We start from the raw sequence: 17,118 nt of genomic DNA, 5'->3' as shown, positions 1-17,118 counted from the left end.
AATGGGGCCTTGCTGCAGCAGTGGGGCAGTGCATTCTGTCTTGTTTAAAAGGAGCAATTCCTGATTCGAAAGACAGATGCAATTGTCAAATGTCTCAACACTGGAGATTGAAGTCACTGAATAAAAAGTTATGAAGTCTATAATGAGTTCTGCACCTAGAGCCAGGCTGACAAGCCAGCACCTTTTCAGGCTTGATTAAGGTCTTCTAGCATTTTGTTTCAGTATTATCTGTTGTTTGAGGAGAGCAGTTACTTAATTTCCCCATCTCAAACTGAAGAGGAGCAAGAAAATTTATTTTTACACTGTATGGCCTGAAACCATTTATTCTGTATAAACCAACACAGCTGCTCTGTCTACACTGTGACCAGCCAGCTTGGGTTTTAGCAACAGCCTACCTGGAGAGGTACAGAGCTCTGCAACACCATTCAGTTTGTTCCTCACTCAAGTTTTGCAGCTGGGAACTTTGTAGTATTGCAGCTAGACTTTTTAAGCACTCAGGGGAGTCTTTTGTCTCTATTACTTGTGGCAGGGTACGTGCCTTTTATTCTTTTACGGCTTTCAGAGAGAGAGGTGGATGAAAACCAAAACATTGAAGAAAACAAGCAAAACTGCTTTGGGAAAGCCCTTTTGCATATATTCCTGCTAAGCTAATGAGAAAGCAGCTTTCCCAAAGAATCTGTCTTCCTCTTCCTTCCCAGCAGAGTGAAAGCCAGATGCTGCTGCTGAGGAAGAGGAAGGACATGAAGCAGTCTGGTGCAGCTATAGAACTACTAGTAGTAGTATGTAACCAACCTGAACAAGTGGAAGTAATGCTGTTGAGGCCAATAGCCCATCATGTGAAGGCACAGCAATAGCATATGAGGGCTGAAGGGAGTCTAGAGGGAACAGCAGAAAAGTACAAAAATAGAAGAGGCAAGATAACTGATTTTTTAAATTTTTGTTTGTTTGTTTGTTTTGCCAGAGCACCAGCAGGTGATGTTTCAAATACACAGAAACAGACTTCAGAGCTTACTGCTCCCAAACATCCAAAATCTCACTTTGGTTGTTGTCAATCTAAAACATGAAAAAATGCCTCTTAAAGTCCTTACTAGAGTCCTGCTTCTTGTTTTCCACCCAGAAGTGTGAACAACAGGGATATTAGCTTAAAACACAACCTAAACAAGTATCGTTACTGATGGGTACAATTGGTTTGATGAACAAAAGCTTAAAACAGAAAAAGTCATTCATCCTGCCTGTGCCATTGATTCTGACTTGTATATTACTTTTGTTAGAATAGCCTAAAACAGCAGATACTGTTCTTCCCCTATTGATGCCCCATTTTTTCCCCAACCCAGTTTCCAGTGTCAGTGAGAAGCTCTCCTTGTTTGTTTTTCCCATTAACCAGGTATTTCATGGGAAGATGAACAAACGAGTCAGCGACTGAATAAAGAGGTTTCCTGCACCTTTCCACAAAAAATGAGGGACAATAAATCCACCTCTTCTTCTAGAGCCTCTTCACCAGCACAGCTCGAAGCAACTGAGAAAATGAAGCAAGTCAAAACTAGATTGCAGCTGGTGGACCTGGCTGGTAGCGAGTGTGTTGGTGAGTGAATGTGTCTGTTTATGGAATGGTGGGCATGGATCCTCACAGATCTGGGTTAAAATAGCTGCCTTTGCCTCTTTATGTAGGGATATGTGCTACCCTGCTTCACGCAGGGGGTGGTTCAAATACACAGATCCTGGAATAAGCAAAAAATTGGGGGCTGATTGTTCCAGTTTTACACTAGTACAGTTTAAGTGAAAAATCTGACTGCATAAGACTAAAATAAAAGCCCAGGGCGGTTACCCATATCATAGGTATATTATTTGTTCAGACTGGTTTTATTAGGCCTGTTTTTCTACTCTGCGAATTAGCATGTCTTTGAACAGAAATGTTTAAAGTGCATAAATTATTTAAATATTACAAATATCTATAATAATTGATATCAGCACGTGTGGGTTTTTCTGCCTTGCTGTGAAAAAAGTCTTGGAGGAAATTAGTGTTGAAAAGATAATATTGTTTTCATTGTTTCTTCAAAGAATTTTTCTCCTCCCCCTCCTCTATGCACACAATAATTTCAAAAACTTGATTATTTCCGAAAGAACAAGCTTTCTTACCAAAAAAAGCCATGCAGCCAGATGTACCATTCCAGAAATAATGTTTTGAAAACTGAACCAGTATTATGAAAGAGTCTTTTACTTTACTGCCAAGAATTCTTGCTTTTGCTCACCGTTAAACTTTTGTTCTACAGAGAAACCTAATATAATACATTATAGTTTTCATTTGCTCTAAGTGCTGGAAACTGTTTGGTAAATGAGCTACAATGTGTGTGTTTGTTCTCTCAGCTCTACCAGGGCAAATGTTTACTTGGTTTAGGGCTCGGTGGGCCACATCCCCCAGTGAGGCCCAGAAGAACTGTGCTCACACAGATCAGTGTTAGATGTGGCACAGACTAACCTGTGCCATCAACTATGCTGGTGAAGATTTGAAGATGTTGAACTTATTCTGATAAAGATTATGGCAGCTATTAACTCATAATTGGTTTAATATGTGGACAAATCTAAGTAAGCAGCAGTAGCAGGCGTCTTGCATGCTTTGCATGTCCATCAGCACCCCGTCTGGTTGGCTCCACAGCCATCCTGGACCATTTTCAACATTTACTAAGTAGTCCCTTTTTTACCAAACTAGGTTTCAGTTTGAAAGCTCGGCTAAATGCTTTGATAATCAAAGGTTTAAACATGTTACCCTCTCACCTGTTTGCAGTTTTCTGCTTTAGGGTGCTATCCATTGTCTCAGGAGTCCACCTTCACTGACCATAGAAGAACCCCAGGGATGTCTGTAGACACAGTAAAGCCAGATTATTGACACCCTGTGGCAGGGTCTTCCAAACTGTTTTGCTCTGTGACTCTCTGCAAAGAGAGTCTACCGCTCCAGCCTCATCTTTTCCAAGTTTCATTTCTCCAGCCCTCACTGTCCAGACTTCTGTTAGGTTTTTTTCCTGTAACTGTGCATTTTTACACTTGCCTCTTGAACACCTGTTTTGTTCTCCCTGTTGGGAAAATACTGGCTTAAAGGGAAAACAAGATCCGTTGCCTCTCTCTGTACAGCCTCTTTGTCTCTCCAGAGGTAGAACAGAAGGCAGTTGCAGGATCTGTCGTCCGGCTGCCATTAGTTTGGCCCAGCATAGATCGTGTGCTCTGTCTAATGAGAAGTGATTGCAGGTGCATCTGCAGCTCATTCTTTAACCTTCCTTCAAAGAGCAGAAATACTGATCAATGTATTGGCAGTCTGCAGTAAACGGTCGCTGCATGTTACTTTTGGCAGGGGTGGACTGGAAGTCAAAGTTCAGAATTTGAGTTCAAAAATGCGGTGTCAAAAGTCGATGATACAGCAACAGAATCTTTCACAATTACAGTTGAAGCAGCTTTGCTTAGTGTTACCGTTGCCCTTTTCTACACTGTCCTAGGCATGTCTGGAGTGACAGGTGCAGCACTGAGAGAGACGTCACTTATTAACCGCAGCTTGTCCGCCTTAGCAGATGTTCTTGGAGCAATAGCAGAGCAGCGATCTCATGTACCGTATCGAAACAGCAAACTTACGCATCTGCTTCAGGACTCTGTAGGTAAGAGGTTATTGTGACTTCCGCTTAACAACATAGATTTCCCAATCTTTCCCCTCCTTTGTTGTGTAAAAATAGAGGATGATTTTGTATTGCTGCCTTCTATGTGGGCCTCTGTTCAAAGTCTCTGGCTCTGAAGCAGTGTGAGTACACAATGAGAGCTCTGAACTCCTCCTGAATTTGACTAAACATTGCTGTTTCCAAGGTTCAGTTTAGGAATACACTTGTAAAAAATCACAACATCTCTAACAGGATAGTGTAAAGGGTAGTAATTGTATTTTATTGGTGTTTCATGTCAGGTACAGTTTACAAGTTAAGCTTCAATCTTTATTACTACAGGGTATAGTCACATATTTGCACATTCCTTAACCTTGTGCTCTGTAGCAGTAAGACAAAGGAGGGAGATAGAACATATGCATGGACTGTACTACAGCCCCTTCTTGTGTTTAGGTCACCTCCTCTTCTCTAGCTCCTCATCTATGCAGAAACAGTTTTAAAGCAAGACTAATGCCTCCAGCAATATCAGATTTGTATCCATCCATATAGTATATTAGTGCATTTTTGTTCAGCCAGAAAGCATCAGCCCTTTAGTCTCCAGTTCAAGGCATAGACAGTGACAGAGGTAACAGTTCTTCAGAGCTTCTGAAAGACTACTAATTTTTGCTTGAACTTGGAATTTCACCTAGTGCTGGAATCCCCACTGTGAAAAGGGAAAGCCAAAGAAAGAAGTGAGTTTAGGAGCTGTGTTGTATGGGCACTGAGCCTGGTTTTACTCAGATGTATGCCTTCGGTGACACTATTTGGGTGAACTGTCAAAAGTGGCAAGTTCCTTGTTTGTTTAATCATTCTCTGTGAACTTCTAATAAGTGTTTTGCTTTATTGCCACAAAATAAGCCATTTTGCCATTACCTTAAATTATAAACATCTGACAAAGCTTAATGAAGTGCCCAGACCCATAACATACATGCAGACTAACATGAAGTTAAAAGGGGAAAAAAAAAATCCACATTACAAATTGTGAAACATTTATTCTTCTGGGGCAAATGTCATATTGCTAGATATAGACTTCCCTTGAAGGAGCTGTCTGTTTTCAACAGCCCTCTTCGCTGGTAGTCTTTGGCTTCATAAAAGCAACGGTAGGCTATGCTTCATTGTTGGGTAGATTAACACATTACCAGTATATAACTTACTGAAAATAATGAGGTAAATAAGCATGTTTTGTCTTTTTCTTGGTTTTAGGAGGTGATGCTAAACTCTTGGTCATGCTGTGCATCTCTCCTCACCAGAAGTACTTAACAGAATCAATGCAGTCTCTGGGATTTGGAACTCGTGCTCGGCAAGTTCAGAGAGGACAAGTCAAGAAAAAAAATTTCCCAGTGCAGAGTAAAGCAAAATAAAACCTAAGACTCCTGTGGAATTAGAGTATTATTAATGAGTTCCTCAGACTGAAATGTATATTGTTGTCCTAAAGCCATTCTTTTAGATATCGACTGCCAGATAAAATAAGCAATCCTCAATATGGCATTAGTAAGCCATAAACCTGCTGATAATAGCAAGTATTGACAACAGCTACCAACCATGGTGGAACGACATAGAAATAAATCAGGCTTTTTTCAAAAAGCTTCTTTAAGACATGTTTTTGGTGATGTGTTTCCTTTGGGCAAGTAGAACTAAGTCAACAGAGCCCTGATTTTGGATGGCTCATTTCTGAAAGGCCAAGGGTGCAGTCTATTTTCTCAATAGAAGACGGGAGTCTAAATGTCATTCCAGTGCTTCAAAGCAGGGAGTGAAATACTTCCCCTCCACTTGGATTAGAGTGAGACGTGTCACTGTGGCTTGCCTTTCTGTCTAGGATGGATGGAGTCATTCCTAATGCACCATCAAGAGGTAGGGGTGCAAAGGAACCCATCAGCTGTACTGAATGGAGCTCTGTTCTCTGCTTTTAGATAGGAACTAGTGGCAGTAGTGAGACAGAGAAAAAGAAATAAGGCTGTATCTGTTATCCCTTGGAATGTAGGTTAGGAAGTAAATGAGGGATTGTATGACTTTGAAAATGCACACAAGTTAAATGGTTGGAGTGAATCCCAATTCTGCTGAGTTCACTAAGACTACAGCTTTGCCTGTTTTGGATTTTTTGCTCCCTGACTGAACAACACATCTTAATGGCTAATGAGACCTACTTGTACAACTCTTCTACTAGTAGTCCGGCCTGTTGTTTCACTTGCATTTCTGAAGCCAGTTAACCATATCACAACCTTGATGAGAAAAGGATAACCACATGCCTACTGTCCATCACGTAAATAAAACATCAAAAACCCAGCTCATGATAGGATGCTTGTCATCTTCAAAAGGCTTTCACTCTCTTACACCAATGCTGGGACAACATGATGCAGGGTTTGTGAATGAAGTTATACTGGGAGAAGTTTCAAGGAAATTTAAGCAATGTTAGAGATGAGAAGTGGTTCTGAGATGAGAAACTGGGTTCAAATAACATCTGATGTGTTTTGAGCACTGCTTTATTGCCCAGCAGAGGCCTTAGGATCCACTCTGAATTTTTACCTCCATCAATCACTCTGCCTCTGGACTTGGAGAGAGGTCAGTGGCAGGTCACTGCAAGAAGGCTTAAATTGCAGCAGCCTGACTAAAAGGCTGGCGTTTATAGTACTCCAAGTCACTTAACCTTCCCAAGCGTAAATATTTATCCAGAGATTATATAGCATACTATTATTGGAATTTCACCCTTGAATATATAACAGCTGCTGTGGTGCATGCAGTGCTCTGGGGCTCAGGACATTAGCATCACAGAGAGCTGTAATAATACTTTTTTCCTCAATAATGTTGCAAGGGTAAAAATGCCTTAACTCTACCTGATTCCAGCAGTAACAGATGGGTAGAAAAAGAATCATGACATACGACCTTATGAAGCTGAATGGTCACTGAAGCAACCTCAGGTGAGAAAGTGTCAGAGTGAGGAATGTCAGCCTGGTACATGAAATGCAGGAGTAGACGGCTTCAGGCTCGCCTTGGTCTCCTGAAAAAGAAGCTGCTAAAGCAGCCCAGATTAGAGCTCTAAGGGAGGTTGCGACAAGGAGGGCTAGCTGATCCCACCAGCATCTTTAACTAAGTTCCTCAAATATTTTTAAGGATTTGGAATTTCCAAAGTGTTACATAGAAACGTAACTTGTCAGGAACTGACCTTTATTTTCTGAGGCTGCTCTTCAGAACTTGGCATTTATTTACAACCTATGTGGTAGGGGAAAAGCAGCAATACTTACTGTTAAAGCTGAGAAATAAACCCCTGAAATATCAGCAAATAGTGAAAGTTTAAGTTTCTATGTTAACATTAACTCTACCAAATTGTGCACATGCAGCATTCCCTATTCCTGTTTCCCGTATCACTTGGTGTTTGACCCACCCAGTGAAATGTACAGGATACACAGGGCAGCAAAGTTAACATTTGGTTCTAAGAACTTTCAGGTTTGGAATTTCCTGGGTTACAGAGACATGACTGTGCAGTCCCAGTGTCAGATGTGATGCACTGAAAGAAAGAAGGGTAAAAGCTGTAAGGGTGAAATGGCTTTACTCTGGTACGTCAGCTGAATTGTCTTCTGCCTGAAGATTCACTTGTGCCTGCTAAAGGAGAGGCAGGGATCTTCAGAGATATAACTGATGTCCTGAGGAGCAAGAAAAACAGCATGTGCCAGGACATATAATTCTCTGCTACAGTATTTTTAGTTTTCAGATCTTTTAAGCTTTGAAACGACAGCTATGTCAGAAAAGCAGGTGTGACATATTCACAGAGCTGACTTTAAGGTTTCCTTTGTTGACCAAAACATCCTGATAAACCAGTCCTCATCATCTTGACACTGTAAAGCTGAAACACATGTACTAACTGGGAGAAAGTGATATTAGGAAGTGTTCTAAAAAAATTGAGACAGGGGGTTGTAATTACCAGGAAAAAGGTGGTGGTTTTTAAGAGTGCCCATGTAGTCTATTTGCTAATACAGCTTTGCTCTCTGGGAGGGCGGGGGCGCAGCAAATGAGAGCAAAACCTACATAAATCAGAAGAAAATCCTTTCAGTGAAGGTTACGAATCCATAGCTCAGCTGGTCTCTTGGCGCATTTACAGCAAGAGCACTCTCAACCCTGCTCAGCCACATCACACCTCCTACCATCCCCTGGCCAGCCTCAGGAAAGAATCATGCCTCTGTGCAGTGATGCAAGGCGCCACAAAACTCCAGCTACCTGTTAGACTGGGCTTTAGCTGTCCCTCTCAAATTTATTCTGCCTTTTTTCCTTGCCCTGCAAACAAACTGAGCAAACCGTTTTGGCAACAGCAGCTAGGAGCCTCCACCTTGTTCTCAAAAAAAAACTTCCCATATTGAAACCATAGCAAACACAACAGAATTTGGTCCTGTGAGCACATCAGTATTCAGCATCCTGGTTTAGTGTCCAGTTGGCCAAGGGTGTGAAGGCTGACCAGTACAGCAGCTGCCTGGGAGGCTCAGGGTCTGGTATTCATATAATCATAGAATCATTTAGGTCAGAAAAGACTTTTAAGGTAAGCGAGTTCAAACGTTAACCTAACACTGCTAAGTCCATGATCTAAACCATGTCCATAAGCACCACATCTACAGGAATTTTACATGCATCCAGGGATGGTGAGTCAACCACTTCCCCAGACAGCCTGTTCCAATGCCTGACAACCCCTTCTGTGAAGTTTTTCCTAATATCCAATCTAAACCCCCCCGGTGCAACTTCAGGCCAGTTCCTCGTACCCTGTTGCTTGTTACTTGCCAATGTACTCCAAGCATCTTACACAGAGTTGGAATCTGTTTCCACACTGAAAGTACTCCTCCCCCCTTGGCACCCCACTCACCCTCTAATTATCAGGCCAAGCACCCTCCTGACAAGCAAAAAAATTGGATTCAGTTCAAAGACTACACGTGTCTCGCCCCACACAAGTGAATGTTTTGGCTTGTAGGATATCTGCAGATGGGACAGGGAAAATGGGGCTCCGTCACACCAACCCCCAAAGTCCTACTAGCAGCAAGTGCTCTTCTAGGGTAAAATACACAGATGATGTGTACACATAGACCTACACAAAGGCAGCAGAAGTAGAGACATAGCTAGAATCAGATAATAGCCTTCAAGGTAGAAGTCCAAAATTTGGCCCGAAAGTACAGCTTGGTGCTCACATTTCTCTGTGGATTTATCATTACAGATGGAATTTGTCAAGTGTGGTTGTTGGTTCCCCTTGCAGGTGAAGGAGAGGGATTAACAGAACAGATCCACTTTCAGCAAGAACCTCTGCCTCCCTAGTCTAGCGAGGGAGTTCAGGCAAAGCCCCAGCTCTCAGTTTGCCATGGCCAGGGATACTGATGGCTCAAGAACCTGATTTTGAAGGGCATACAACTGCTATGGAGTTTTTTCACTTATTTTTTCAACTTTGATCCCTACAATACCTACCCAGCTCTAATGGCAAACTCTACAGCGCTGTCCTCAACATGCTGTCCTTCAGCTTTTGTAAATCTGTCCCTGCCTCACTCACGGTACCCGGCTTTCCACACAGCCTGCAATAGGGCAGAGCAGAGTGTATGGCACAGGAGCTGCTCCCCATCAGTTCCCCATGAGGAGGTTGAATTCAGCACCTGCAGGGAACACCTTTGCAGCTTAACCACACACTCCCTGAGAGCCCATTGCGAGTGCATGGCTGGCATGCTGTAAATTCGCGTTGCAGTTCATAACACCCCACACCCCTACAGACAGGGTGTTTGTCTTCCTCACCACCCAAAGTCCTGTGAGCAGCAAAGCCCAAGGAAACAGTGGGATCCACAGTTGCTTAACAGTGCTGCATCTCACCACGGTGCTTAAAAAAAAAAAAAATAAAAAGGCAGTAATTAAACCAGCCAGTGCCTTTGGCCCATTCTTAAACAAAACCCTGACCTATGCTGACGTTTGACAATTATATATTTAATTTCCACCATGTGGCTTCATGCCTTGGCAGCAGGGACACCACAAGGAGAGGCTGCTCTTGGTTTTAGCCAGGCTAGGAAAACCATAATTAGGATTGGAAGGTTCACAAAAATGTTTAATTTCTTATTAAATTGCTGATTCCATTTTATGAAGCACTTTTCCAAACCTCTGCAGAATGAAACAGCTATTGGGAAAGGCTCTCGGCTCCAGCTGTGGACAAGGAGTTGCCAGCTGATGGGCCTGCAGAAGAAGTAGAAGCAGCAGCATCATCTGCTCACGGAGAAGCAGAAGGGCCCAGAGTGCAGGAACGTCAAGGGTACTGCAGCCTTCCATAAAACCAGCTTGGTGTTTGAGCAATTACATTAACCATAGCCTCAGCCAGACAAAAATGCAAGCCACATACCATGCAAAGAAGGGCACAGTGTGATCTAATTGAAGGGCACGAGTGAGGGGAAGCATTGTCTAGAATTCTTTTTTCTTACATCCACTTTTGTCAAAACAGGTTTTTTCTTGCAATGCATTTTCCCCTTTTAATTTTGTTTATATAAAGGGAGACAAAAAAAATCTAAGATAAAATTTGAGCCTTCTTGAATTCATGCAAGTACCTCCTGGGAGAGTGGACAGCTACACTTGGTTTTGTTTATTTGAATTCATCTTTCTTTAATAAGCAGAAAGGTGCTTGCGGTCTTGACTAAGGTTGGCAACATGCCTGAACAAGAACCATCCCAAAGCTGTGTCAAAATATTCTTCAGTGCCATTTCCAAGTGAGCATTTGCTGGTGTGTCCCCAGGGGCAGGGAGAACAAATGCAGCAAAGGGACAGTCACTGCTGCACTCCAAAGGCTTCAGCTCGTTCCTGGCAATAGGCTGGTGCCAGGAACTGGGGTCTGTGGCTGCGAAGGCATATGGGTACCATTAGTTTTGGGGGTAACCTACAGCCTCGCCAACAGTGCTGGTATGTGGCAGGAACTGCATGGGGCTGCACAGAAAGGGCTGAAGCCAATGGGTAATGCATCTTTGTGCTCATCCCTCTCTGAGCTCTTGGGTTGTGACAGATGAACATAACTTCCCCCTTATTTCATGACAACATTCCCCTCCACTTCTTAAGATCTCAGATTAAAAAAAAAAAAAAAGAGATGATCCCTTTTCCCCTTACCCAAGAGCTAAAGATTGATCAGATAAATCATTTGGAAGAGGAATCTCAGACTCAATATTTCAATTACATAATCTGATGCTTCAAATTCACCTCTTGTTTGTTCAGTACATGACGTGTCTTTAATGACTTGGAGGTTAGCCTCAGAAAATGTGCTGAAATGCCTAAATGGTCAAGTGACCAGACACATTCAGATGTCACTACTATTAGTTAAAACACCACAGTCTAAAATCAGCAACAAAAGAAGAGAACTGCAGTGCTCCAGCTATCAGGACCAAGTATTAATATTTAGCATCAACTTTGATAGAAACAATGTGGGGTAAAAAATCCATAGTTATCAAACTCCAGGAGCATGAGATTTGCCCATCTTATCCACAGACTTGCAGGTTTAATGTTGCGCCTCTGCTCATTTCCCTGAGGAACCACAGTTAAGCTGAGTTACCACTGCATTTTTCTTCCAGCTCCTCCAGCTTCATGCTTGCGAGTATCTCCTGCAACACACGTCCCCTCTTGCCCTTTTTCTGTTACATGAAATTACTATCCTGGCTGGTCTGGGTCACTGCCCAGCAGTCACTTAAAGGCAAGCACCAGAAGGGGTGGTTTTCCCTCTCATTTTCCTCTGGACTTTACTAATCAGTTCCTTCCCTCTTCTAAACAAAAATAAAAATAGAACAACAACAAAAACCTCATCCCACTACTATAAAAAGCTTTGGAAGCCACACCAGAAGCTTTGAAGATCCAAGAGGCAGAAGATGATACTTCCTCACTTCAGATTTTTGGAGTTTTAGCAGCCGAAGCCTCCTCCACCTCTTTCTGAGCACGCACACACACAGTGGCTCTGCCCACTACGTGCTCTGAGCTGGCATTTGGAATAACACAAGCTCCAGGTTAAACTCACAACCAGCTTCAGAAATGTGAGCATTTTGCAGAGCAGCTTACGTGTTAGCAAGCAGACCTTCTTCATCCTTTAGCCCCAAGGCCTCTGATACTTCCAGCCCTACATGCTTTGGCCAGGTAGCGCCAATGTTCTTGACACCACATGCATTATACCTGCTCTGATGAGTTGCATCTGTGTTTGAGATCCAGGCATCCTCACTCTTTTCTTCCCACCCATTTCCCAGGGCAGATGCCCACATCCACCCATCCACATGCCACTCAGAAAGGAGCTGGTGCTGCTCTGGCTGGGTCTGCTGCCCAGGCTGAATCCACAGAGAAGGTCTAGCCAATGCTTAACGTCAGTACTTCATAACATGACCAAACTTAGGCAGCCAGATCTGACAAGTTATGTTGTAGTGTCCAAACCTGTGGAGACCAATTACCAAAAGAGATGGGATGAAGTTCACAAGAGGTGATTCAATATTGCAGTATTCAAATGAGGACACCCATGGAGATGGCATAGGGCTCAACCCAGAGGGACTACAAACTGGGTGTTGGGAAGGTACCAGTGCAAAAGCCACTGCTCAGGCAACCTCTAGAGGCCATAGAGGGCATTGTGTCTCTGGACATCCCCCATGGATGCTGTCTTATGAAGAGACAAGTGCCCCACCTGCCACTTTCCCAGTGTCCACCCAGAAGAAAGCCATGTAATGCCTCTTTGTGGAAAGCTGTTGTAGATGCCCCATGGACATGTACCAGCTGGGAGTTACAGCACTATTTCTTGCTACTGCTGGCTACCTAATGCCATGAGAACCCAGCAACACCTCTTGGTAGGAAGCCACTTAGATCACACCCCTTGTGCTCTTTACTTTTCCTCTTACCTTGGCTCATGAAGACTCCGAAACTGCCTGTACCAGCTACCCGAAGAGCAGCAGTGACAGGGGGAATGGGGAATTCAAAGAAGTAAAATACATCTACAGTCAGACCTGAGCCTGACTTCTGCTCCCTTACCAGAATCTGGTTTACCTACTAAATTTGGCATAACATTTGCAACAGCAAGGGACAGGATGAGACTGTGAAGCCTGAACAGAAGCAGCTGTACCTGCACATTCACCAGCATCAGCTCATCTGTTTGCCTGCATGAACAAGAAGAGGGGACTTATGATGGGAACACTGATATGGACATGCAGCAGCTCACAACAGCCACTTTCAAGACAAGATGCAAGAAACAGGCCAACATTCTTCAGCAGAGTAGGCTTGTGTTAGCCCCATTTTACCCCAGTCCCATAAATCCCAGCACATCAAAACAGCACAACCTTTGCAATCCCAGATGTAAGGCATGAGCTCAGCTCCCATGGCATACAGACAAAAGGCACAAGGATTTGTACGAAAATGTGCAGTTTCATGGGGACACAAGGCAGAGGAAGAGAAACGAGGTATCTGCCATCACTGTGCAAGTCCCAGGAGGACTCCTGCTGGTGAGGATACAGCAGCTCCTGAAATTCTGATTAAAAAAAACCTTCTCTGGTCAAGTTAGGTAGCAGGGAAATGCAACGCCTGGGGAAGCTGGGTGCACAGCAACTGCCTCCTACCTCTCACCGCACCAAGTCATGTTTTGTGGCTTGTATGAGCTTCGAAGTAGCTACAGTTGTTAACCTCTGGCCAAATTCCGACCAACAGAGCAGCTGCCTCCTCCACTCTCGTGCTTCTGCATTCACGTCCTCTTGTCAGAGAGGAGCACCCATGCTTGCTCATGGGTCTGCTCCCACTGCATCTCTCCTGAAGGAAGCCATGCAACGCAGAACAGACCAAACCAAGCCTGATGAAAGGGACGTGCCACCTGGGACACCTCTGCCCACTCATGGGCAAGCCTGATGCTGCACAAGGCAACACCAAACTGCCTTCAGTCAGGACACCTTTTAGGAGAGCCCAGCCAAGCTCTCAGGATACCAGCACAGTATAAGGTAACTGTCAAATGCTCTGTGAGAGCCAGGGAGGGTCCTTCACCCTCAGTCATGCCCTGACAGGGCTGCCAAGGACACAACCAGACACGGATGGCACACATCCAAGATGCCTGCAGCCAGCTCTGCTCTGGGTCAGCCAGGATGCCACTGTCACAGGGTAGTGTGGTGATAGGAAGCCACAAGACCCAAGAAAGAAAAGTATCTAACCTCCAAGAAGGCCACTGAACTTTGGATACCATGTAACCACCACAAGGAGTGGAAAAGGAAGAAGAAAAAAGGGCACAGAGTCCTGAGAGAGCTCTGATAAAGTTATGGCAGGCATGAGATACTGGAGACACTCTGACACCAACTCCTACAACATTAGCTCATTGAAGCCCTGAAAACACCCTGGGAGTACAGATTTTGTTGTCAGTTTGCACCAGGCAGATTCAGTCCCACTCCTAGGGCTGAGGTTTTGCTAGACCCTGGCCAGAGTTTCAATTTAGGCACCTGCCCTGGAGAAGAACCCCTGGTGTCTCCCACCCACTCATGTCAAGTGGTACTGCCACCAGCTCAGTCCCTGCAGGTCTCCCACTGCCACGTCCTGAGCTGCCATGTTCACCTGGCTGCTCAGGCTGCCAGGCATCTGGGGTACACAGCCAGACGCGGCTGCTCCTGGGAGGTTGGAACCAGCAGCCGCAGCACATGTGCCTTGGGAGAGGACACTGCTGGACAATTAACACATGTGAAGTCAAGGTCCTCTGCAGTCCGAGAGATCAGGACTGCAGAGCTACTCTCCTGGGAGAGCCCCAGGCTCCATGCAAGGTGAGAGCCACGGAAAAGAGATAAAAAAAAGGAGAGTCAGAAGTAAAATAAGCCCTAGCCTGATAATGTAGCTCTGCCCAACACCCACAGGAGACTCTTATCAAGGTCCTACCAAGTTACTGCTGCCCTTGGCCATGGCAGTCCTTGCTGGTTATTCCTTATACCATCATATCCCAGGAAATTGTCAACAGCTTCACCACTATCACATACCAGAAAGGGTGAAGGAAGAAATGGTTTCCAGGCCCCATCCCAGCAACTGCTTATGATTCTTACAGTGAAAAACATTTGGGTGAGACTGAGAGGCAAGCAAGACCTACCCCTCTACCCCAGCAGGACTCTCCTTACTTCTCTCCTGGGTAGCTCATCCACAGGACCACAACACTGGAACCTGCTGGTAGATTCTCCCAGAGGGTCTGCAGAAACCTTCTCCTGTCTCTGGCTCTTCTCCTCAGAAGAGAGCTGATTATTTCCTGTGCCTTGATTGCCCTCCTCTGTAGCATCCTCCACCTGGACCTGTTACCAGCTGCAGCAAGGTAAACACCCGAGCCACTGGGAACCCTTTCTGGCCCCTGCCCATGTGGAGAGAAGAGCTGCTTAGGGACACCAGAATCCACCTCATGCTCCTCCATCCCTAGGATGTCACTGCAGAAACAGCTCTCCCTGTGTCATGGTTTTCACTGCAGGGTGACAATAAAACCGTGGCAGATGTATAGTTAACCACCTCTCTCCCCACTTCCTCTCTTAGCCCCCCGCTTCCCTCTTCCCACTGAGGACAGGCGATTGGGAGGGAAAGAAGGACAGAGAAAAGAGAGTTGGAAAAACTAAATATGTTTTACTAATACTACCAATAAAAATAGAGAAAATAAGACAAAATATACAGAACCAATCTTGAAAGTCCCGGCAACTGCTCTAGCAGATGTAGGGCTGGCAACTGAAGTCCTGGACTGGACTATAAAGCCAACCGGAGCTGGATTCAGTCTGTCACTAGGCCTCAGTTTGCAGGGACGACTAGCAAGGTTCTCTCCTAATGTCAACCATAAGCAAAAGGGAAAGGGGTGAGATCCTTGTGATCTCCTACTTTTATATGAAGTATTCACGTGAATGGGATGGAACACTTAATTGGCCATTTTTTGGTCACCTGTTTCTCATTGCCCCTCTCACGGCATGTACATCCATCCTTATCAATGACCTCACATTCCATTGCTCTGTCTACCAAAACATGTATCTGGCTTTCAGGAAAATGCAGTTAATATGAAGGCTTTAGCTGACAGGCAAATTCACTAAAAGAGAAACTTGTTTTTAACAAAACCAGGATACCCTGCTGTCACTGTGCAATGTGGGGTTTTATTTTTTATCCATGCATCCCTAGCATGAAGAGGAATTGTACCTGAAGCCTTGTGGGAACCTGCCTGGAGTTAGAGCAGCAGCTCTGAGCCTGCAGGACAGCATCAGCAAAGCAGGACAAGGGTGGTGGCAGCAGCACCTTAAAGGTGTTGGGTTGTCTGAAAGCTCAGCCGATACAATGTCCTTCAACAGCTCGTACCTTCCTTTGTTTATTCTGAAAACAGGATAAAACCAGCATCATGGCTGTAAAGCTGTCCCATGCTAGCCCTGTATTTTTCAGCAGTAATTCTGCTTTGGATCTAAAAGTGGTTTGTGTGGAAGCAGATTGGAAAGTAACGGTTTGTAGCCTCTCTATTATTTGCAGTCCAAATGTTAAGCAAAATTGTACCCACAGCAAATCCTGCTGCTCATCCCCTGCTGCAGGACGTGGCCAGCCGAATGCCAGTGCTGGCAGCCAGGCTGGGCTGGGACTGGTCAGAGTAGAGCTGCTCCAAAAGTAGGCCCCATGTCCATTCCCCCAGCCTCAAGGCATTTCCTAGGCATGAGCTTAGATCTAGAGGTTGAAAACCACACCTGTATTGGGGCTCTCTTTATTGCCCTTCTGGCATGGGCCCTTTGAGCAGTCCTATTGCCAAATTTACTTTTCAGCCAGGTAGGCTGGGAAGAGTTCATTGTTTTTGTTATTACAAGCTGTGAGCCTTATGCAAAGGTGTGACCTGGGGAGCTGGGGCTTTAAAAGAAATCATAGTATACTGCAACACCTGCAAGAAATGAGATCAAACCTAACAACACTAATACTGTCCACCTGGTCCCAGGTGCCTCACCTGCCTTAATGCACCCACTATCATGACTGGCATGTCCTTCTTGACCATACCAAGAATGGGAGCTCCCAAAAACACATCTTGTAACTCACCAGCACTTTAATAGAGGGATTATGGGAGCCCTCTGCTCATGTCTGACTAGAAGGACCATAGGTAGAAGGTCTCCATTAGCCACAGAAAGGTCACATAGGCAGAAACTCTCCCTGATCCCAGTAACAGCTACGTGTGCCAGAGGAGAGGATGGGGGCATTGCTCATGTTGCTGGTCCTGCAAACACAGAGACCTCAGGAGCCAGGTCAGAAGACGCTACAGACAAAAGCCAGGCTGGCTTCCCGGGCTCTCTCCATACATACAGAGAGCCACTTAACCCTAAATATAGGAATGCAGCCCACAAAACAGACAAGAAAGATTTCAATACCATTGCCAGGAAAAACAACAAACTGCACCACAGACTTCATTTGCAGTGGTGGGTAAGGGCAGATGCCTCAGAAGAGGGTAAAAAGCCTCCTCGTTCTCATCCCCCGAAGTTACACATTGAGGAGA

General features: G+C 44.7%; 1 protein-coding gene across 4 annotated transcripts in view; it reads left to right on the top strand.

Moving 5' to 3' along the window:
* KIF25 (kinesin family member 25) overlaps positions 1 to 5,262 on the top strand; it is a 42,072-nt gene extending 36,810 nt beyond the window's left edge. For 3 of the 4 annotated variants that reach the window (XM_082049297.1, XM_082049295.1, XM_082049296.1), the window contains 3 exons: positions 1,385 to 1,582; positions 3,486 to 3,641; positions 4,878 to 5,262. In XM_082049297.1, coding sequence (XP_081905423.1) covers positions 1,385 to 1,582; positions 3,486 to 3,641; positions 4,878 to 5,035 — 512 coding nt within the window. In that variant the 3' untranslated portion in view covers positions 5,036 to 5,262. The remainder of the gene's footprint in view (positions 1 to 1,384; positions 1,583 to 3,485; positions 3,642 to 4,877) is intronic. The other variant, XM_082049298.1, reaches the window with a different exon arrangement.
* The last annotated feature ends 11,856 nt before the right edge of the window (positions 5,263 to 17,118 follow it).

The sequence above is a fragment of the Streptopelia decaocto genome, assembly GCF_964273445.1.
Source record: "Streptopelia decaocto genome assembly, chromosome: 3".
In the NCBI taxonomy this organism is placed as follows: domain Eukaryota; kingdom Metazoa; phylum Chordata; class Aves; order Columbiformes; family Columbidae; genus Streptopelia; species Streptopelia decaocto.
Note: the sequence above shows the minus strand (reverse complement) of the source record. Positions and strands in the feature narration are given on the sequence as shown.